The sequence below is a fragment of the Plectropomus leopardus genome, chromosome 7, assembly GCF_008729295.1.
Source record: "Plectropomus leopardus isolate mb chromosome 7, YSFRI_Pleo_2.0, whole genome shotgun sequence".
NCBI classification, from domain to species: Eukaryota; Metazoa; Chordata; class Actinopteri; order Perciformes; family Serranidae; genus Plectropomus; species Plectropomus leopardus.
In genome coordinates, this window is record NC_056469.1 from 29,017,902 (window position 1) to 29,042,409 (window position 24,508).

The 24,508-nt window shown below is 40.1% G+C and overlaps 1 protein-coding gene across 1 annotated transcript; it reads left to right on the forward strand.

Annotated features, from left to right (window-relative positions):
- Positions 1 to 64: 64 nt before the first annotated feature.
- dhx16 (DEAH (Asp-Glu-Ala-His) box polypeptide 16) lies at positions 65 to 23,968 on the forward strand. Its single transcript, XM_042489740.1, has 21 exons — positions 65 to 323; positions 2,201 to 2,403; positions 2,546 to 2,784; positions 4,242 to 4,422; positions 4,518 to 4,574; positions 4,759 to 5,013; positions 6,106 to 6,339; positions 7,057 to 7,248; positions 8,762 to 8,872; positions 9,134 to 9,249; positions 10,049 to 10,259; positions 10,782 to 10,880; positions 12,082 to 12,234; positions 12,671 to 12,811; positions 12,970 to 13,132; positions 13,267 to 13,385; positions 15,702 to 15,769; positions 16,700 to 16,862; positions 17,635 to 17,796; positions 21,870 to 22,043; positions 23,343 to 23,968. The coding sequence occupies exons 2-21, from the start codon at positions 2,206 to 2,208 to the stop codon at positions 23,469 to 23,471; spliced, it is 3,165 nt and encodes a 1,054-aa protein (XP_042345674.1). The 5' UTR covers positions 65 to 323; positions 2,201 to 2,205; the 3' UTR covers positions 23,472 to 23,968.
- Positions 23,969 to 24,508: the final 540 nt, after the last annotated feature.

Sequence of the window (24,508 nt, forward strand, 5' to 3'; positions counted from 1 at the left end):
GCTCCAGCATGCGCTGACGCACTCTCATGACGTGTTTCCGCTTCCGAGTTCAGCGTGCTATCTACGATAGGTTAGCACAACATGTATTGATTATTTTAGTTTTTAATGGTGATTTGTTAAGAAAAAATGAAACCAATAACTAGTTGCTTAACATAGCTGCGGAGGGATGTATCCTTTAAGTGTCCTTACCCGAAACTAGTGAGCAACAGCTCAAGCTAACGGTTTTTTATTAGCTTCAGTTAGCCGAGTTAGCAGAGTTACTTAAACTGTCAGGCGGCTACTTCTACCAAAACAACAACGTTGTTTCAGCGTTTTAAAAAGCGGTAAGTGAAGCTTATGAGGTCTTTTCTCTCATAGAAAGTACAGTACCGCTTTTTAGTATAACTCTCACTCTTAAATAAGACTCAGATGGCATAATAATAGCAGAATACTTTGTTTTGGCAAAGAAGCGTTATGTTGTTTGCAGTTCTCATATGGTCACACAGCATGTAGAGGAAAGATACTCAATGTGCTGTGGTTGGGGCCACATTTGTAAAATGACAGGAGGCCAGGGGCCAGTCTACAATTCTACAATTCTACAATTTCATTTAGCAGACGCTTTTATCCAAAGCGACGTACAACACAAGCAAGAATTTAGATTTAAGGAAAAAAAACCCTTAGTAAGTGCAAAAAGTGCTTCAGGTGTGATTGGTCACAGGTATTGCCGTCTAGTGGCAGAAGAAGTGCCGCACAGCTGCCCCCCCCCCCCCCCCCCCCTTTTTTTTTTTTTTTTTTGGAAACCAAAGTAATAACCAGTAGCGATCCTCAGCATCTGAGATTCAACAATCTCAGTATAACTACTTACGATGACAATCAACATACAACATCACACAACTTTGTCAGTGCTAGATAATCAATAGGTGCTGGGTTTTGGACCATCTGACTTAATCTACCCCAAAGGGCAAAGAGGTGTTCTCGGAACAAATGAGTTTTCAATTGTCTCTTAAAAGTAGAAAGGGACTCAGCAGATCGCACAGAGTTTGGAAGTTTGTTCCACCATTTGGGAACAACAGAAGAGAAGAGTCTGGCTAGAGATTTAGAGCCGTGCTGGGCTGGAAGCACCAGGCGTCTTTCGCATGCAGAGCGTAGTGGGCGAGAAGGAGAGTAGACCTGGATCAGGGATTCCAGATAGGCTGGAGCAGTTCTTGTGATTGTTTTGTAAGCCAAGAGAAGTGCTTTGAATTTGATTCTGGCTGCCACTGGAAGCCAGTGAAGAGAAAGTCGCAGCAGCCCCAGACTTGGTTGTAGGATTTTAGGACGTCTTAAGAATTTTATGACGTTTGTAAGATTTTAGGACATCTAAAGGGTTAATTGTATAGGATTTAAGGACGTTTCTCTTATTTTGGGACATTCTAGGATTTAAGTACATGTTATGATTTTGGGGCACTTCAAGGATTTCAGGACATTTCAAGTCACTGGGATTTTAAGGACATTTGAAGAATTTTAGACACTCAGAGGATCTTAGGATTTTTATAGGATTTGTGAACATTTCTCTGATTTTGGGACAGTCTAGGATTTAAAGACATTTCTTGGACTTCAGGACATCACAGGGATTTTAGGGACATGTGCACACATGTGGGATTTTAGGATATTTTTAGGATATCAGGACTTTCCAGGATCATAGGACATTAGGGGCTAGGATCTCTGTCAGGGGGTACGGGGATCTTCAACTAGCACTTTTTTATAAGCAAGCTCTATTTTTTGCTGTTTTTTCACTCTGGTATTTTGTGAATTCTTAGTTTGACTTAATCATTTTATATTTATTGTGAATCAGAAAATGTTTTAGGAGCCAACCGGCACCCTATCAGGGGTCAGATTTCAGCCAGAATCTATAAGAAAATTAACATAGAAACTGCAAATTTTCAACAGTCTTCTGACACATCATTTTGAAGGAGTATTGCAATATAAATTAAGTATTAAAACCTGTGGTGACTTGGTTTTAGTATATAGAATTATGTAGATGATGATAGTGTTAAAAAATTTGACAGCTGTTTGACACTTGCAGGGTTGTTAATTTCCAGGTAAGCACAAGATTGCACATCATAATGATAAATGAAAACACCTTTGCTTTGTTGTAAACAGTGGTTTCTCTTATTACACAACTTACATCTGCACCCGCATTAAGAATAACCCTGTATTTGTTTTGTGCTCCCCTTAACAGACACCATGGCTAATCTAGAGCAGTGGGTGAATGACCGTCTCCATGACATCCTCGGGTTGAGTGACAGATATGTGTCTCAATTCATGATTGGCACTGCACGGAAAGCATCGAGTCCTCAAGACTTTGTGACCCGTCTCGAACAGACGGGCACGATTGACATTGAGCCGAGTGTTGTTGCCTTTGCAGAAGAGCTGTTTAATAAGGTATATTTGAATGTCATTCCTTCTGTGGACTTAACATATGAATATGACCTCTAAATGCCTGAAACAGTGATCTGAGTTTTCAGTATGGGATGTTTTGGAAGGAATGGAACCTCTAATAATCTTTTACCTCTGTGTGTCACAGATTCCTCGCAAGCAGGTTGTTGAGAAACCAGCCCGAGCGATGGAGCGGGAAGCCATCGAAATGGACAGGAAGAATAGGACGTACACTTTACTGGAGGACAGCGACAGTGATGGAGGCGCCGTGATGGAGAAGCAGAAAGGGAAAAAGAAAAGCAAGGACAAAGACAGAGGAAACAAGAGGAAGCACATCAGACGGAAGAAAGAGAGCGAGTCGTCAAGTGAGGATGAAGCACTTAAAAGGTAATGATGATATTTTGTGCTGATTTTGTTGTGCATGTTTAGATTTTTTGTGTGTTTAGTATTGTGCTATACAGGAACATGGCGTTGTGAAGTGCTACTAATAGTAAAACAGGATAGACTGTCTTGTAGCATTTAGCTGTTAGAGCTGAATAACAAAGTGATTATTTCAGTATTTATTTTGAGTTTGAGTTTTGAGTCGACCAGTTTCTGCACGGTGGGTGGTCAGAGTCAACCTGTTTGTTTACGCCCACTCCGTTTATACAATGCACCATTAGCACACAGGTTTACGCCTGTGGTTCACTCCGTAGATGTAGTCTGCACACCATGCGACAGTTATTTTAGTCGACAGATATGTCGGATACGTGGCAAAATTTTCAGCTGTTACGGGGCACCTGGAGGTGCGTGCGCCACATGCACAGAGGCTGCTGTCCTCACTGTGGTGAACAAGAAAGCACAACAAAAGGTCATGTTTTCTTTAACAAGAAAAGAAAACCGTCACAGAAAAATACACATTGTTGTTAAATCATTAGAGTTTGTGATATACTGAAGGATACTGTCAACAGTATCTGAAATGTTGGGCAGGAATATCGTTTTTTTTTTTTTTTTTTTAATTTCTTTGGAGGAAATAACAGATTTGTGCTCAGAATTATAGAATTATATTCAACTGTGTGCTGCAGAGTTAAAACCTGTCTAACATAGTTTTTGGTTTCGACATATGAAGAGAAGCGATTAAAATAATTGTAGTCTTACATGTGAAAAGATCAGAGAAAAAAGCAGCAGACGACAGAATCAGAATCTGTGTGTGAAAGTAAGTCAGCAAACTTCCTGTCTTTTTAATCTTATACGTGCGTGTGTGTTCCTGTTTACTATTCTCTGTTTCTTGTCTAATTTCTGATGTGTTTGCAGATTTATGGGTACTTTTTTAAGCAGTAGTTTGGGCAGTTTGAAGTGCGGGCTGATAACTGATTGGTTGATCAGGGCGGAGCTGATCAGATAGATTGATGGATGAGAGGAGGAGCTGCTGCAGAGGCGAGTGAATGCAGACTTTTAGACCCAATTTACAATTAAGTTTCACTTTCACTGCACCAGGTGTTCTGCTGCTGTATATATATTCCAGTAGCTCTCCTAATGAACAGCCCAGCTTCAAAAATATAAAACCAATATCTGGCGGCAGATGTTTTGATCGTGACTGGCCGCCACAAATAAATAAATAAATGTGTATGCAACCCTGCAACCTGTAAATATTTATCAACACAGTTTTACTAAGTTAACTTTTATTTCGTTTAATGCTGTCGTACTTGATTGACTAAAGGTGGTGGTCTGGAGACTAAAAAGAGACACAGTCAAGCAAATATGTGAACCATTTCACTGCCTTCTAAACTAGTATTCAAAGGATCGAATCTGTTCTAAATTTTGTCCAGACGAAACGTTTTGATGCATTTTGTTTCTAAAATCAGGGGCAGTTCAGGTCAAGGGGATCACAAGGCCGTCAAGAAGGAAGAGGAGGAAGAGGAAGAGTGGGAGAAGGAAGAGAGAGAGCGACAGCAGGACATCGAAGAGAGAGATGCGTTTGCCGAGCGAGTGAAGCAGAAAGACAAAGACAAGACCCGCAACATAGCAGAGAGGACCGACAAAAAGGTGAGAGACGAGGGAACCACGACATGCATTTGTTCTAAGACAATACACTTTGCCACGCAGGTAAACACCTCCGCCTTCTGTTTGTCTTCCTCCAGGCCTATGAGGAAGCTCAGAAGAGGCTAAAGATGGCTGAAGAGGATCAGAAGAACATGGTAGACAAGTTTTTATTTGTGCTGGAAAATGTTGTCATATTCATGAACAGAATATTTTCTCAGACTTCTGAAGTCCTGATCCCCGGGCAGTCGAATATGATTTTTTAGGAGCTAAAAATCAGGTGCCAGAACTACTTGTGCACTAAAGGTTTCTCATTCATCGTCTGTCTTTTTCCTTCTCTAGTTGCCAGAGTTGAGGAAGCGTTCTCGCTGGGATTATCTGAAGAAGAGAGAGGCTGAGAAGCTGGAGGACCTGGAGGCGGAGATCAATGATGATGAATACCTTTTCCACACAGATGAGCTGACTGAGAGGGAGAAAAAGGATTTAGAATACAAACGAAACCTTCGGGACTTGGCCAAAGATTACAAAAAGGCCGGCGCCAAGGAACAGGAGGAGAGGAAGAACAGATACTACATGCCAGAGGAGAAGAGAAGCAAGGTAGGAATGAATGATGTCCCATACTGATGCCATGTGCAGAAACAGTCACCTAGTGAAGTTGCATTGGTTCAGTTTAGGCTTCAAGGTTTCTAGTTTTCCATACATTAATACCTTCCTGACATTTCACCTGGGTGTACGGTTATATTATGGTATTTATGTGCAGCGACCTGAGTTCCGTGAGCTCTATTGACATTTCTGGTCCAATAAATACACCAAATAAACTCACAAAAAGTGAAAAATGGTACCATCTTTTAACTGGTTTTCATTATTAAATAGGGAAATATTACCGTACGTCTTCTGACTTCATGTGTCTCTCGTTCACCAAACCAAGACTAGCCGAACTGCCTTGTTAACTCATGTAAAACACACTGTACAAACTCGACAGGAACAAAATAACTCACCAAAACCGTCTTTGTTGGTTTTGTTAGTCATTAAGTTGGATAGTCCACACTTCCAACAATCACCAGCTCTGATTTGGTCAAAATAATCTCAGAATTCACTGAGTTAGTTGTGAAAACAAGCAGGTTTCCCTGCGGTTTTTCTGCTCCTTTTTTTTTTGCTGTTGCGGGCACGACATGTGCCGGTTGTTTTTCCTGTAAGGTTTTCGTCACTGTTAGCAGTCAGCTCAGCTGCCTGTTGCACCAGACTGACCTCTGGTGGTGCAAGAAGTGCACAGAAGGAAAGTTATGCACACACATCCAATCCAGACTTGGAGCCGGTGCTGAACCCAACATGAGTGAAAAGTAAAAAGACAAAAGAATAGCTCGCACAACGCAGGGATCCAGTTATCATTTATTTAATGCACCAAAGTGAAGTTATGAGCACAGCAGCTCTTCATTAGACTAGATCTACACTGCAAGACTCATTTTAAATACACCTGTGAACAGTCATGTGGCCAAAGATGTGCACTAAACGCAAAACATCCCATAACAGCCTCTACAGTATGAGATTGCCAGAAATATGAGCGTCTGTATTTTTGTTGGTATTAAATCATACCGTCTGGATTTCTGAATACCCTGATATACAGTATTACCGCCCAAGTCTAATTCAGGTGTTAAACTCTTTCCCTCCCTCCCTCTCCCCGCTGACCAGGAGGTGCCGCAGAGGGACCTGGAGCTGGAGGAAACTCCCATGGAGCTGGGAGGAGAGCAAGGCCGCTGGGAGGAGGAGAGGCTGAAGACGGCCTCACTCAGCTTCGGGGCCAAGAGGGAGCGAGAGTTAGGGATGAGGCAGGAGCAGGAGAAGTACCAGCTGATCCTGGAGGAGGACGAGATGATCGACTTTGTCAGCACTGCCATGACCATGAAGGGAACCCGGACGGAGAAGGTGGGGTTGATTTGGTATTTTCTACTTCTTTCTTATTATTTGTGTCTTGTCACCTGTCTGATTATGATAAATATCTCTCTGTGCATTTGTTCTTTTCTTTCTTTTATTAGTAATTTTCAGGATTTTTTTGTTCACTTTTATATTCACCTTTTATTCACTGTCATTGCTAATTTGCTAATTTACGCGTTTTTCAAAAAAATTAAGCCAAATTTCTAACGTTTTAAGTGGTTAATAGGCGTTAGATTTAAGTGACTGTTACCTGCTGACAATCTGTCAAGGTTTCTGCCCACTGTGTGTTTTCGCAGTGATGTTTAGGAGCACATGAGGATGATATTTTTGGGGCAATAATCAAAATGTAGCCTTTTTACACTTGATTTTTTAGGTTTAAGTTTTTTTTCAAAGGACACAAATACACATAAAAACAGGACAGAATGGCCAAGTCACTGAGGGTGATAAAATAAAACTCAACATCAATAGTTAGACCTCAAGTTAAGGGTTATTCCGTATTAACCTCAGTCCATCCAGTCCACAGAGGAAACCAAAATGGTTAGTTACTAATATTATTATTATCACAGGTATAATTCCTGCAACAGTCAGTGACAATATTTCTTCTCAGTGTGTCCAAGAGCAAAGAATTAACTCTTTCCTGCTGCATGTCGCTGTGAAAATGATAAATCTTGTCAGCTGACGTGGACCTTTTCCTCTAACTGTGTTCAGGATCAGGAGGCCCAGGCTCTGTCCCAGGCAGAGAAGAGGAAACAGTCCATGCAGGAGGTGCGACGCAGCCTGCCCATCTTCCCCTACAGAGAGGACCTGCTGGCTGCCATCAACGAGCACCAGATCCTCGTCATAGAAGGGGAGACGGGCTCCGGAAAGACCACCCAGATCCCACAGTACCTCCTGGAAGATGTGAGTGCAGATTTTAATAGTGACATATAATTTATACATATTAAATGTGCTGTAATCACTTACACAGCCATGACCAGTATGCAGAAAGGAAACAGGAGAAAATAAAGGTTAAAAAATAATTCAAATCAATAAAAATGGTTGCAGATCTTTCTGGATCATCTCTGCCCCCAGTCATTTATTAGGCTCTGCAGATGGACCTTACATACACACTTTTTTTCTTTATCTTTACTTTTGATACTTTGGTTGTTTTTTAACGACAAGACTGAAAGCCAGCAAATGCAAGAGATTCATACAAGGTTTAAAAGAATAGTTCATCTTTTTGAGGAAATACAGTTATTCTCTCTTGCCGAGGGACAGATGAAAAAAGTTGACATGACTCCTACGTCTTCTTTGCTACAGCCAGGTATCAAAATCTGCATAGCAGCACCTCTAAGACCTGGAACACACTGCATGTGTGAACAGTGTGTGATGGGAACCTCGCCGATCTGCAGCATGTTGCACGCTTGCAGCGTCGACACAGGCCGTGTTGTTGTGCGATACTTCTGCAGAGCTTCCTGGTGTAATGAGAACTGTATTTCTACGATTATAAGCACATACTCCACTCATTTATGAAGTTATGCAGGTCCTGTATATCAACAACACGGCCCTGCAAATATTTCACAATAAAATGCTTTGTGTCAACAACTGATTGGATTCTGTCAGTGGAGACATTGTCTGAGGACTTCAACTTTGAAAAGAAGCAGGAAAGTTTGAGTGAAACAGATATGTGTATTTTCTCATCTCTGCAGATAAAGACAGTGAAACTGTTATAAAAGGTGGCATAGAGTCAATATATTTATCACTATCTTCATAGTCTATTTCTGCTAACAAATTTGCGCGACAGGCAGAAAAAAATCGCCAAATCACATTTTCTGGGTTGGTGTGCGGCAGCTCACAAGCAGCTGAGATGCGCCTGACCAGCCCAGGCAGGTTGTTTCAGGCACAAGTCTAATTAACAAAAACTGAAATGTAAAAACAACAAGTTTTAGTGTTTCAGGGCTCATGCAGGGCTACTTTCTGCACCTTAGCAAAAAGACTCCAAGAAGTTACTGTTTTTGGGTCAAAAATAGTCTCTCACATGACCTCCGCAACACAACAAAATGTCATTCTAACGGTTGTGTTTCCGTTGATTTTAGAGGTGAATTTTGTTACCTTTGGAAAGAGCCAGACTAGTTTTTCCCCCCGTTACCAATCTTTATGCTAAGCTGAGCAAACGGGCTGTGTCTTCATATTTACCGTACACAGAGGAGAGCATTTTTGGTCTTTTTTCTTTCAGCAAGAAGTGTGTTTGCTAAAATGTCAAACTTTCAACATAACTCCCCAAGACAAGACTTAATTTCTGTACACAGTAAATTCTGGCGGCAGCAGTCTCAGAACTTCTGCAAACATTACTGAAATGATCTGCATGACAAGATAGCACTCGAGGTAACTGAGGAAAATGAATATAACCTTCAGTCCGTTCTTGATCTCTCAGGGCTACACAAAAGGAGGCATGAAGATCGGGTGTACGCAGCCTCGCAGAGTCGCAGCCATGTCGGTGGCAGCCAGAGTGGCGCAGGAAATGAGCGTCAAGCTTGGGAATGAGGTGAGCTCGGCACATCGACATGCTGATCCCATTTCGCTCTCACACAGCTTTAGTCACTCTAGACGGGGCTGAAGAGTGCAATTTCATATCCCTTAAAGGTTAAGCACGGCAATGGATACAGTATTACAGTACAATTCATGTTTTTGTGTACTGCTGTTGTCTCACATTTAACATCTTTTTCTTGTTTTTTCTTTGTTTATGCAGTGTATTGTTGACTGTTTTGTGTATCAGTGTTCATATAAACTGTATTGCTTCATCCAGGTGGGTTACAGTATTCGTTTCGAGGACTGCACATCAGAGAGAACGGTTCTCAAGTACATGACAGACGGCATGCTGCTCCGAGAGTTTCTCACCGAGCCTGACCTGGCCAGCTACAGGTAATGCAAAGACAGGAATCATTAACTGGTTCTTTAATAAATATGCTCTTTATTCTGTCCCCAAAGTAGCGTTACTGTGTCGTTAATCTACAGGTGTCACATTTTTATGCCTCTGCTCCAGCGATAGCTGGAGAACCAAGAACACTGCGAGTGATTTTTTTTTTTTCAAATTTGGCACAGTCCTTCACTTGGATTCAGGGATAAATTTATCGGATTTTGGTGGTCAAAGGTCAAGGTCAACGTGTACTTGGATCTGTTTCATTCTCATAAAGGTGATATCTTGTGAAGGTCAAAGGTCATAGTCATTGTGACCTTGCGTTTATTGCATTCTCGCAAACAGAAAATCTCAAGAGGGCCTTGTGGAAATTTTCTCAAATGCAGCACAAACGGACACTTGGACTTAACAATGAACTCATTCGAATTTGGAGGTCAAAGGTCAAGGATACTGTGACCTCACAAAACATGTTTTTGGCCATAGCTCAAGAAATCATTCGCCAATTCTGACAAAACTTCTCACAAATGTCATGATTGAATAAAATGATGAATAGATGACATTTTATTTCCAAAAAATCAAAGGTCATCTTCACTGTGACATCATAATGTTCTGTAACATCGTTTTTCCAGCCATCACCCAACATCATAACTCAGGAACACAGCGGGAACCTGTAATTATTTTATCAACACTTCACATTTAAAATGAATATGTTGATGTGTCTTTATTGAACACCTGTAGATTTTACTGATTGTGTTGCGCTCATTCCTCCCCTCCATTCACGCTCCCTGTCTCTCCTCCCGCCAGTGTGATCATCATAGACGAAGCCCACGAGCGAACGCTCCACACGGACATCCTGTTCGGCTTGATTAAAGACATCGCCAGGTTCAGATCAGACCTGAAGGTGCTGGTGGCCAGCGCCACTCTGGACACCGAACGCTTCTCCTGCTTCTTTGACGACGCTCCTGTTTTCAGGATCCCCGGCAGGAGGTTCCCCGTCGATATCTTCTACACTAAAGTAGGAACCAGCGCATTATTTAAATGTTTAAGATGATACATATGACATTGATTTGATTAATTGTGAACTCTTGCTGCTTTATGGAAAAGAGACTGTGATGTTAGATCACTGAACTAAAAATTGCAGTCTTTTTGTCCAAGTTTGTCCAGACTCTTTTTCATTTGTTCGTGGACATTTCTATTTGTCATTCCCCCTTTATACTTTATTTTATTTTATTTTATTTTACTTATTTATTTCTAAATATGCAAGTGATACAGTTGTGTCACAAATGGGTACAAAAAACATCAATTTACATTACAAATAACTCAAAAAATAAATAGCAGACAATAAATTCTCATTTAATAATTCACATGAAAATGTAACTAATAAAATTAAATACAACTGGACATCATTCTTGAGCCAGCGGCAGGTTTACGGACGCTGTGTGGGTCAACAAACCCAAAACGTTTTAAAGAGAGAGACAGAGCAACCCTTGTAAATCAGACTCTCCTGCTGATGATTATCTGTTTGTTTGTTGTCCAGGCTCCAGAGGCAGACTACCTGGAAGCTTGTGTGGTGTCGGTGCTACAGATCCACGTCACACAGTCTCCTGGAGACATTCTGGTCTTCCTCACTGGACAGGTACTGTTTGTATGGAGCACAAAAGGTTCAACATTTTTGACACCGTTGATTTTGGAGATTGGTGGTCTCCCTCTTAATATTTTGTGTGTTATCTCTGCATTTGTTCAGTTGGTTTTGGGCCTCAGTTATTGGGTTTATTTAGCCTGAACATTACCCCTCTATCCCAAAAAGAATCAGGACACACTACTCCTAGATGTGAAAACACAAAACAGAGGGGTGAGGACAGGCAACTGGGTGTATTGGGTTTGAGCCAAACTCTGTTGGCTAAGTGTGTGTACACGTACAAGACATTCGACTCCAGTTTCTTTTTTCTCTTAATGTACTTAAACACAGTTTTCAGACAGAGGGACATAAATCCAAGGACAAAAAACTATAATCCTTTAACTATACAGAACAAGTAGGTAAAAACAGATGGTATAAAGTGACCATTGTTTAAAAAGTGCATTTAATCTTCACTCTACTTTGGTAAAATAAAACTTTATATACAGGTACATCTCCAAAAATTAGACTATTGTTAAAAAGTTCAATATTTTCCATCAGTAATTTAAGAAAGTGACAATTTACTATATTCTACACTCATTACATAAACTGAAATGTTTCAAGGAGTTTTCTTTCTATTATGGCCTACAGCAAGAAAAATGTAAAAATATATAAATATATATATTTTTTTATTTATATATAATTTAAAAAAAAAAAAAAAAATTACAAACATGCGACCCAAAACTCCAACCCTCCATGCCATGCCACACTGATGCAGTAATTTGTGGTAAAGGAGCCCCAACCAAGTACTGAGTCTACAAATTAACATACTTACAGTTTTTCGAATGATCTTAGGAAATATTCTGATAATATGAGGTGCTGGATTTCTTCATTTAACAAGCTATGAGCTGTAATCATCAAAATTTCAAACAATGCTTGAAATATTTTGATTTACGTGTAATGAATATACAACATATGAAAGTTTACCTTTTTGAACCAAATTATGCAGAAGAATGAATTTTTTCATGATATTCTAATTTTTTGAGATGCACCTGTACATACAAGGGCAACAGCACATAACTTTTTCTCCTTGATCCGGACCAAATTTACTAACCAAGAGGCGAAAAAGCGACAATTGTTTACTTAACCAGTATCAAATGTTGATTCTTATTATTTACCCTTGTGTGCTGGTTGACTCTTTAACCTCTTGTGTTTCTCGCAGGAGGAGATCGAAGCGTGTTGCGAGCTGCTGCAGGAGAGATGCAGGCGACTTGGATCTAAGATAGCAGAGCTGCTGGTCCTTCCAATCTACGCCAACCTGCCGTCAGACATGCAGGCCAAAATCTTCAACCCTACTCCACCTGGAGCGCGTAAGGTGAGACGATGTCTCTTCTTTGTGCAGAATACGCGGGGGATACAGTCGACCTGGATGTAGTAGGTCACTGTAGGATTTATATTTATACTTGGCAGACACAAAGTGGTCAGTGGACGATGACGAGTAATTTTTTTTATAGACATAAATGAGGACAAAAGCTCTCTGCTATCTGTTTACTGTATGAGTTATGTAATAAGGCAGATTAAATGTCAATGCTTTTATTCACCAACAGAGGCTGCTGCAGTACAATGAGATTTTGTCATAGATCCTAGTTTTTTAACGTTGTTCAGTGACAGATGAATGCCTCGTTGGGATGTTTTTATCACATCTTTGTTCCCCCGTTTAACATCTAGATTTAATCTTTATTTTGACTTTGTTTGAGTGCTGCTTTCTCACTTTATCTCTCTGTATTGTGTTCTCTCTCTATCAATCTCAGGTGGTGGTTGCCACCAATATAGCAGAAACCTCGCTGACCATAGATGGCATCATCTACGTCATTGACCCGGGCTTCTGCAAACAGAAGAGTTACAACGCTCGCACCGGCATGGAGTCGCTCATTGTTACACCCTGCTCACGGGTAATAACAGCTCACTGTTTTATTCAGGAGTGTAGTGAACACATTTTCAGAATAAACTCATCCAGGCTACAAGCCGTAAATGATAATGTCCAAGTTTGGCATTTTATGTCTCTATTATTTTATTTGTCTCTAATTGTTTTTGTTTGTCTCTCTCTCAGGCTTCGGCCAACCAGAGAGCAGGCCGTGCAGGCAGAGTGGCTGCTGGGAAATGTTTCAGGCTTTACACAGCCTGGGCCTTTAAACACGAGATGGAGGAAACGACCGTTCCCGAGATTCAGCGGACCAACTTAGGGAATGTCGTCCTGCTGCTGAAGAGTTTAGGTGAGGGGAGGAGACGCTCTATAATGACTATTAAAGTGATTTGTCTTCAAACATTTAAATCATTAAGTTGCAGCCAGTTAAATCAGTATTTGGTGGTTGTGATTGGGCAATAAGCTACGATCCTTTGCTTGCAGGCATCAATGATCTGATTCACTTTGACTTCATGGACCCACCTCCTCATGAGACTCTGGTTTTAGCACTGGAGCAGCTCTACGCTCTGGGAGCGCTCAACCACCTGGGAGAGCTCACCAAGGTACAAACCTCCAGTCACACTTATATGCAGCTATAATAGATATTAATTTTAAAATATTGTCTTTACACACAATACAGATTATATAGATTTAAAAAAGGAGGAAAACAAAAAGCCAAAACGAACCGCCAGTAACATTTAGACATACACATGCATACATACACATCCTGTCTGTTAGTACTCTTTACCCTCTGTATAATGTTCTTCCTCTAATATGAGCCAGAAAAAATTGCCACAGTTGGCTAGTTTTCTTGGGATGTTAACTTACTTGATCACATTTTAAAAGTCAGCAGCTTCTGTCATGAGTTTAAGCAGCTCTGTAAACTGCAGGCCTCTTCAGTGGTGTAGAAAAGGCCACTGCAATAAAAGCTGTTACTGTCAGTCCGACTTCTGCTTCAGTTGGGTTTAGGATTTGTCCCCTAACAGAAATAGTTGTTGGGATTCCTGTAGAGGTTGTTTGAGCCGCACTTCGAGATTTTTCAGCACCACCTTTCAAAAAGGTAATACCATGGGACAGTCCCATAGAGATTGGAGAAATCTGCCCACATTTTTGTTACATTTCCAACATTTATTGTCCAGGGTTAATCCCATTTTAACATTTTCAGGGATGTACAATCATATCTATGAATGATTTTGTGATTTTTGCAGTCTGAAATGTCTGATTTCAATGTCTGATGCAAACTGCGATGTTTAAAAATTAATTGTGGGAGCAAGTGAAAATTGCAAAAATAAAAATGAATAAAGATTGTTATTATTATGAGTATTCAGTGTTTCCAAGATAGAAAATTAGATTTTTTTGTGATAGTAAGCAGAGCCCCCGCTGCAGCGCTTAACGTCCAACACCGAGCCGTTAATCTCACACTGACACCGAAACAACTCGACTCTGTCAAGTTCTGCAGTAGTCCCATGATGGAAAGAAAAAAGAGAGGGGCAGAGCAAATCGATAATCTCCATGCGATTTGAAATAATCAGTTTTGCTTTAAAGTTTTGTGCTTGGACGAAATTGCCATGTCATGCAAACTTCACAGAGATTGTCTCAATTTGCGTGAATTGTTGGAATTGCAACATTGCAAAATCTTGGAGGATACAAGACCAACTCTGCAAGAAAACGTTGCCATGTTAATCTCAGTCTTTCACACATTTCAGTTTGAATATTTGACATTTTCCTAAAGAATACTGAAGTGGAGTGTCTCTCTTTTTATCATCTGTCAGATTAAATTGTTCCTTAAAGTCTTCAAATGACATAAACGAGCCATTTCTGGAGAGATCATTTAACATTTAAACAAGCATATATCCTATAAAAATACTTTTTTTCACATACAGAATGAATAATTGTTTCCATATGGAAGATTTGCTATTGCAGAAATGTTTATAATAACAATTTATCCAGTGGAAAAGTTAAAGAGATCGCTTGTATTGATGAACCTATACAGTACTTTTACCTGAACCTGCAGCTCCTTGGCTTTATGAACCTTTATAGTGACTTTGGTTCATAATTTACCTGTAAAGCCTTAAACTTTACTGTGCTGTTTCACTCTCACGACTCTCATAGCTTTGTTTTCAGAAGCAGCAGGCAGCTGTTCTTTGTGAAAATTTCTAAAATCCCACTTTGTCAACTACCTGGTTAACAGAGTGGAGCATTTATGTGCTAAAGAGACAAATATTTTCCTCAGTCGTCAATGGAGACAAAAATAGCCAAAAGACTAACTTAACACCAAATCATTTTACTTTATCATCATGTGTACTGTCACTTTATTATACTATTTGTTGACCTTGGTCCCATATTATGGAGTTTATTATTTTCATCATTACAACAAAAATCCAGTAATTTTGTCCTCTAGGTCCCTCCCAAAGTCTGAGAAAAATCGTGGATGTTTGCTCAGTGATAGAGGATAAATTATTCCACTCACCCACTCTATCCTAATCCTGCAGTCAACTCAGTAATAGGGTCATAACGTCTTTCACGTCTTAATTTTAAACACAGAAACGAGACACGTAACCTTTTGCTCTGAAGCGTGTGATCTGCGTCCATCGTCACTCTCGCCATATGCATCTTTGCGTTGCATACTGAACATACCAGATGCTTGTGATGTCCTGTCACGACTCTCTTGATGAAAAGTGCTGATACACGGGAGAGACGATTTTGTGTTTGCAGCCTAAAAGCTGTTATCTCCGGGTTTAATCAGTGATTATCAAAGTTGTTTTTTCAAAGAGTGTGGCTGACCGCATCACTGGTGACCACTGTCGCACTGGGTTATTGTTTATTAAATGAATGAATGAAGTCTGTAACTGATTGTTCTTGTCTGTTGGGGGGTTCAGCTGGGTCGCAGGATGGCTGAGCTACCGGTGGACCCCATGTTGAGCAAGATGATCCTGGCCTCCGAGCAGTAAGTCTCCAGTCTGTTAAAAACCATAAGCCTGCTTCACTGTGTGTTCATTGTCAGCAAGAATTACATGTAAGAAGCATAAGATGTGTTAAGTTTTTTAGAGACATTGTTTTTCTTGTCTAGTTCTTGCGTTTGGGCTCAGATGCTTTTCATGCTTGGGCCATCCGATAATGCTGAAATTACAGCAATAAGACTTATATCAGCAGGTTACCGAATAGATTAATCAGTAAGGATGATAACACATAAACAAAAAAAAATATATAAATGGGATAAACAGCAACATCAGCCCAGGATCACAGCCTGTGTGTTAGAGGCCCCTCAGTCGACTTAGATAGCTTTAAGTCGAGCAGTCGGTTTTTTTAATTTATTTATCTATTTTTGCCAGTCAGTGTGCTTCTGGGGAAATTTTGATCCCCAGACTTTTGCTGCGGAGTGAGTACTCTTGACTTTTTATGTTAGTCTTTCTTACAAACAGCTGCATAAATAAAAATAAATAAAAAACTACATATTATATACCCTCAGGATTTCTAAATACCTCGGTATACCATAATACTGTGATACTGCTCAAGCCTGCTCTCAGTGCTGAATAGAGTTGGTGTACTTCCTTTTCAAACGATACACTTCTTTGGGAGAAGAAAGTCAAATATGTCCAGTGTCAGCTGTGATAAATATGGAGTATCATCACCTCCTCCCTTTGTATCGCTAACTGATCTGTTATTGAATGATATAAAGGGTTGCTGGATTTAGAAACTTCTAAAACTGTCGAGGAAATAAATCTCTGCTTTAAAGAAATTGGCAACGTATTTAGTGAATGTAGTTCAGAAAGGAAACCTTAATACGTAAGAGGTGGATAATCACTTCTGTTGTTGCTGTCTTTCTCTGCATTTTCTATATTTCTTTTCATTTTTTTCCGTCTCTGCATTTTTCCAGGTATAAGTGTTCTGAGGAAGTGTTAACGATAGCGGCCATGCTGTCTGTGAACAACTCTATTTTCTACCGACCCAAAGACAAAGTGGTGCACGCCGACAACGCCAGGATGAACTTTGTGGTTCCAGGAGGAGACCACTTAGTGCTGCTCAACGTCTACACACAGGTAGAGACGCAGCAGCACTTACAGCTGAACATACGTTAAAATACCAATCTGCTGTAGGACAGGACTGATATTTTAATCAACTTTATAAATGAACAATGATTTGGACAATGTTTTTAATTTGCTGCACTTTGTCAGTGAATATAATGGCTTACGGTTGATATTTTAAAGAAAGTTCAAATTAAAATTTAATAGATTTTGCAACATTTTAAAGCAGTTTTTTTTAAGTTTACAGTTCTCAGCTTTTTGCTAGTGACATTAAAACCTCATATATTAACTTGCAGCACATATTTACAAATTGAGAATATAAAAAAGTGTGATTTTTTTCCCTCTTTGTTTTATTGTAATAATTCTTGGAGCTGTTAAATTACGTAGTAATTCAAAACAAAACAACATTTATCAAACAGCACTACAACTGAGGTAAATGTAAATATCATTAGTTCTGCAGGAATAGTAATATATATTTGGAAAGAAAAGCCGAGGGCCATTTAAATTTGGTCTAAATGCCACAATTGACCCCTGGGCCGGACTGTAGACATGACTGATCTGTAGCATGGCTGAAACAAAGATTAGAGGAAAGACAGAGAAATTACGCAGCAGAAATATGTTTTCCTGCTTTCCTCTCCTGTTACATCTCACAGTCCCTCAGATTTAACTTGTGACACCTTGTGGGGCCCAGAGCCACATTTTGGGAGCCACTGTTTCAGCTCTGAGATATCTCTACCCAGAATCCACGTGTGGTGCTAACTGCAGTAATGACGTCTCTCTCCCTCAGTGGGTGGAAAGCGGTTACTCCACACAGTGGTGCTACGAGAACTTCATCCAGTTTCGCTCCATGAGAAGAGCCCGGGACGTCAGGGACCAGCTGGAGGGTCTGATGGACCGTATTGAGGTGGAGGTGGTCAGTTCTCAAGGAGACAGTTTGCCTATTCGTAAGGTCAGTGATGCGGAGGATCCGGCTGGCACATTCTTGTGAATGTAATATCTAGACAACGCCTTGAGGGAATGTCTTTAAATTTCACGCAAACATTCACTTGAACTCAACAATGGGCTGATTAAATTTTGGCGGTCATAGTTCAAAGGCCAAGGTCACTGTGACGTCATCAGTCTTATTCTTGTGAATGCAATATCTCAAGAACATCGAGGCAAAATTCCTTCAAATTTAGTGTTTGTGTAGACTCAAAGATAAACTGATTCGATGTTGGTGGTCAAAGGTGACAGTGACCTTGCATGCATCTAATTTTGTGAATGCAACATCTCATGAACACTTCAAGAATTTCTTCACATTTTGCACAAATATTCACTTGGACTCATTGAGCTGATTCAATTTTGGTGGTCAAAGGTCACAGTGACCTTGGATTTGTCTTGTCTGTGTGAAAGCGATATCTCAAGAACACCTTGAGTGAAGTCCTTCAAATTTGACAAATATGCTCAAATAGACTAAAAGGTGAGATGATTAGAAATTGATGGTCAAAGGTCAAGGTCACTGTGACCGTACATCCGTCTCACTTTCATGAACACAGTATCTGAAGATGGCCTTGAGGGACCTCAAATTTGGCTCAAACGTCCACTTGGACTCAAGAATGAACTGATTAGAATCTGGTGGTCAAAGGTCAAGGTCAGGATGACCTCATACAACATATTTGAAGCCATAACTTAAGAACCTTTTGTGTCAACCTTGAAACTGTGCTGATTGTATAGATTGTCTGCAGTATATTTAGTTTAGTACCACAGTTTCCTGACAAAAACATGGAATCTCGGTGTCGGTCCCTAAGAGGATACTGTATACAAAACTTCACTGTTTGTGGCTTTTACTCAGTTTGGACGGATGTGATGGGAATGTGACATCGATGGAGTCAGAGTGAGGAAGTTATAGCAAATACAACAATAGTGGAAAGAAGAAGTAAAAGCTTATATTGTGGCACACATGACCCACTTAAAAATTCAAAGACATGGTGAGGACGGAGCGTTTTCTAAAAAAAAAACAACTAAAAAAACAAACAGTGCTTGCATTCAGTATTTGCCACTTTTTTGTTGTTGACTCAGTTAAGCGAGCGTAAACTGGGCTTTACGCTGGCTTAAGGTAAACAACTATAGATGAATGACAAGTGATTGAAATAGTGATTGAAGTGATTGACCCATATAATACACAGATGACCTCAAGCTGCTGACTTTAGCTGGAACAGGCTTCTGTCAGCATGATCATTTTTTGGAATATCCTGTTTTTCGCAGAATTTCGTCTTTGAGTCTACATGCCTTCACAGGGAGGTGAAAGGTCACCATCAGATGAAACCTGTTTTGCTAAAGAACACTTAAAGCAGGCGGATGCTTCCCGTCACAAGAGACGGCGTTGTACCAGTAATGCCTGAAACAACACTGAACAGAGGCAGTGTGAACAGTCTTCTCATATCAGGGCCTGTGTGTGTGTTGTGAACGCACCTGTGAACCACTCGAGATAAGAAAGGGCGTTTGTTTTAATAGTCGGGTTACACCTTTTTTCATCACATGCGGTCTTTGCCTGTGTCAAAGGTTCCTGCAGCCAGAGAGGAGTTAGTAATTTCATAACTTCTTTTGTTACTACGAATTAAAGATTCGGGGAAAAAAACCTCTTGCACACTCTTCGCCTGACATGCAATCAAGAGTGAACGTAATAACAATGTTTCGGTATAAAGACCCTAATCAGGCAGATAACCTGCTGCTTTTGTTGGCCTTTGGTCTTCTACGCACCTGTCGACCTAAAGGTGTGCGAAAATTTTCACTCTGTGGTAAATGATTAAATATGAAAAATATTTTATAAACATTTAGGTTCTTAGTTTTTATCTAAGGAGTGGCTTTAGTGGGATTGTGTGTGTTCCTTCTTGTACACCAGGCATCTCTGGCATCCTCCATGCTTGCATGCAAACATAAGAAAAGTGAATGTCATCTGAAAGTGTTGACTGTATTTTAAGGCAAAATGATAGACAAAGAGATTTGCTTTCCCCTCCACACGACAGGTGTGTGATAGATGTTATCTGTCAGCTGAATTTCAGCTTCGTGCCGTCCCTTTAAGCATTAGCTTTGTGAACACACCAAACACCACCTGGTATAGATTACAGTAAGTGTGAACAGCTTGAGTGCATCTGTGAAAACAAGCCTGGAAAAGTAGGTCTGAATGTTGCGGCTGAACGGTATTTGTTAGCAAATCCAACACGAAACTCACCGTCAGTATAAAACTCCTGAATATCTTTTTGTTGTATTCTCAGCTTGAATGAGCTTTTTGATGCTTTAGTGGTTTTTAAACCAGGTGAATGCACGTTTACCCATTTTTAGAGGCACATATCGAACAGCTCGTGTCCATGACTGCGATCAGACAGAGTTCATGTACAGAAGAGCTCATTCCTTGTGGGAAGCCTTGATGATCAGTGGTCAATTATCAAAGCTCTTACTGCTGGACTGAATATGAAATTAGTAAGAAGTGACTTTCTCCATGACTCATTTTTCATGGATAAACAGTGTCGTCCATCTGTCCATGATTTAGTCTGACAAGCAAAAAATTAATAAATTTTCAGGTGAATTCACAAAGAATGGACTGTGGCTGCTGAAAGCACCGTGAACTGTGCAGCACGTGCAGCCCTTATCTGCCCCGCCTCAAGGTCCGATTCACAAAAATACTGTGGTCATGATATTATAGTGCTAGCACGCCCATAAAGCTTTGCATATACAATTTGCCCCTTTTTTTAGCCTCTGATTGCAAAAATTAATATGGCAAAGCATAAATCCAGGCTTCAGGCCAAGGACACAGTTGGCAAAATAACAACCGAGAGAAAATGAAAACTGAAGTTTTCAGACTGTGAGCTGTAAGTCCTGACCGACGAGGTGCTGAGAAATTCCACAAAACTTTGAGAATGTAAAGGCGACAGAGAGAAACCATATTTTGGATTTAATATTCCAGTCTGTCAGTGCTTTAGACTATATAAATAATTTTTGGCATTTTTGGCAGTCGCCATCTTGGTGTTTTTGAATCCAGAAGTGACAGAAGTGATATTTGTACGAGAGGCTGGAGCTGTGGAGCAGCGAGGATTGATCTGAGTCACAGAGCTCCACACCTAAATATATGTAACTTTGGGCCTCAATAAAATGTAAACTGGTGAGTTATGTAAATAGTCACCACCTGTGCAGCTGTCATGAATATTAAATTAGCCATAGCAACCAAAACCATGCTTGTACCAGTCTGTAAACATGTTAATTTTTGTTGTAAAGTTGTCATTTTAACATGGAGGTCTACTAGGAGTGACTCTGATTTGGAGCCAGCCTCAAGCGGCCATTCGATGAACTGCTGTTTTTGGCTCCACTTTTCACAACATGGCACTTAAATTACCACATACTCCGTTAATATGCTAATAATTTCACTGTAACTGCATGTAGATTTAGCACTAATCTTTGCAAATCAATCTTTGTATTGAGGCTCATTTGCATAGAAATGAAACCTATTTGCACCCAAAGTATGCGTATTAACTGAAAATATGTGCAATCATCACAGGAGCACCAGGACGCTGTTTGCTGGGTGGCGCAGTTAGGGCTGCGTTTAACTCTTTGTGTATTTGTCTTATTTGTGAAGGTGAAGTGGCAGCAAAAGCTAAAAAAATCTTGTGAATTCGCCCTTCAGTGTGTTGTTCAGTGTTGTGTCTTTAGTTTTTTTTATGAAATTTTCCAGAATGCTAGCATTCATAAAAGCAGTAAAGTCTAATCATTTGACAGAATTGCTTTTAAGTAATGTAATGCAGCATTTAATTGTCACACCAGCTAAATGACAGCACTGACTGATAACTGGGGTTATCAGTGCTGTGCTTTACACAGGATAGATGCAGCATGTTAGCCTCTGTGCAGTCCACCTTTAATTCTAAAGGCCATTTTTTAAATTCAAAACGTCTCCCCTGGCCTTTTTTATTACATATAAATGATGCAGTTACATTTGAACTATAGAAATCAGGAATCAGCTGTTCATTAACCCCTCTCTCATCCTTCTCCCAGGCGGTGACGGCTGGATATTTCTATCACACGGCTCGACTGAGCAAAGGCGGCTACAAGACAGTGAAACACCAGCAGACGGTGTACGTCCACCCCAACAGCTCTCTGTTCGAGGAGCAGCCCCGCTGGCTCATCTACCACGAACTGGTCTTCACCACCAAGGAGTTCATGAGACAGGTCTGTCTGTCTACTGTTTACTTTGAAACACTCGCCTCGCTCTCCCTCAAATATTTACAGAGGTGATTCGTCTTAGCTGTCGTCTGTATATCAGAAGTTTGTTTGCTAAGAATGGAAGAGAATCATTAAAGGCAAAGGCAATCATTAAACTCTGCCTCAATTGAGATTTCCAACATGTTATTTGCTTATTAGGGTTCATAAATATTTGTAAACATAACATTTTCTTCATGTTACCATACATGCTAACTGATGGAGGCAGCAGTAGACCAGCAACTCCTGTGTTCTGTGAAGTAAAATTACTGTTTTTGTCAACGGATTGTGGTGGATTTGAGAAAACGGCTTCAGCTTGTTCATGCAAAGGGCATTCTGACGGCAAAGTAAAGCAGTGAAAACACCATAAATACTGTGTATGCTTAAACTGATTGTGACTTTTATGCTGTTTGTTTTTTTGGGGGGTGGCTGAAGAGGTAGGGTTGGCTCAGTGCAGTTTCATTTTATGTTCGTGAGGGTTTTTCTACCCTGAGGTTATTGTAAACAAACATTGTGATTCAGTCGAAACTCAGATCATTCCCCCGGAGCGCTCTCCGTGTCATCAAAGACATCTTTCCCAAGTCATTGTCCGTGGAGCAGCTCCAGATGCAAACTGTAGGAAAAGGTTATGTAATCTCAGAATAATTATCAAATAACTGTTTTCACAGTCTGAATTTGCTAAAAAACCACGTGCATCTCGCGGGAAAAGACAGCAAGACTCTGTTTCTCTAGATGTGCTGCAGCAGAGCTGTGCTGCTCAGCAGTTGCTACTCTAACCTGTTAACATGGGCGCCGATAAAAACAAAAAAACGTCACACGTGCTTGTTCGCACTCGCTCTTTCACTCTCTTTACTCACACGGTCTGGCACCGAAATCTGTGATATAATTTGATTAGGTAGGTAGCTCTTATGTAGGAATCTGTTTCGATGCCCAACCTTAATAATGACATAACAAATGTGACGTTTAGCTCTTTTGGATTTAGGGGGGAAGTGTTCACAATTACTAATATTTTTGGACTGTCTCACACCTTAGGAATGAAATGCATGTTTTTTTAATATTGCAGTAATTTCCCTTTAAACACGGAAAAAGCTAAACAGAAATAACACAATCAAACCTATCACTGATTCCAGTATGAAGATTTCCACAGAAAAACTGCTGGTGTGAATGACACAGCACAATAATGAGGAAGTGTGACGATTATTTATGTACAATATTTAACTGCCTGTATTCCCACACACTGACTAATCTCTCTCCCCTTCCTGCATGCAGGTGATTGAGATCGATAGCAGCTGGCTGCTCGAAGTGGCTCCTCACTACTACAAGAGCAAAGAGCTGGAGGACAGCAGCAGCAAGAAGATGCCTCGCAAGCAGGGAAAAACGAAAGAGGAGCTGGGCTGAGGAGAGGGCCGATGGAGAAAATAAAAAGAGCAGAGGAGCACTCTAAACCTCTCAGGGCACACGTAGGAAAATGACTTTAAAGGTTTGAAAATTGCATAAAAACACAGGAAACTTGTTGCAGCTACATGACTCCAGCCAGTCTACACGCGTTTGTCTTTGGTTGTTTTCTGCTGTAGTTTGATTAACACAAATGCACCTCTGAAACCTGCATTTCCTCCATCAGCAGCAGCAGCAGCGCTGACTCACTGGGTGGGTTTTTTATAGCTCATCAAAGAATGTGGGACTTGGTTTGCTTTAGAGCGTTTGTTGACTTTGCCTAAATAGAGGTGCTTTGTCAAAATGTAGCACACTTTGTAAGTGTGTCAAAGACTCGTACTGTGGATTCTCCACAAAACTGAAAAGACTCATTTCCAAATAATGAGTTTCACACACGTGTGAGGCTCCTTATCTTGTTTATTTTCTTTCTTTTTTTACGGTAATAAAGTTTTACAACTGCTTGTTTTTTTGCAGCTCAGTAATTAGTCATCACATTATAGATCCGACTCGGGTTTCTTTCTGTTTCTAATTGCATCAGGAAGTTCATTGTTGTTTAACAAGTTATATTTAGACGCGGCATTTGAATAGTCTCATATCTTCTCGTCATGCTGGTCGAGTTGTATGAAAAAGTGTGTGTTCTTCAGCGGTATTTTGCAAATTATCCCTTTGAAACCTGGTTCAACATCACTTTTCTTGTGCTGCGTTTGGACGCCTTTCACAAGTATTTATACCTTTGAACACCTGAGCAGTTTTTTTTTTATATATGTTTTATTTTGAAAACATGGGGGAAAAAAGAAATGTCCAGCCAATTGCAAGAAAATAGTAGATTTTAAAAATATAATTTTTAAAAAAGCAAGGGCAAAATGTCCAGAAAAAAATATATTTCTAGTTATCATAATTATATTTTAACATATTTTACAGAATTAGCATAATTTTATACGTGTTGTTCAGGTCATTTTCTTCTTTGTTTATTTTATTTTATTTTTTGTATTTGTATTGTA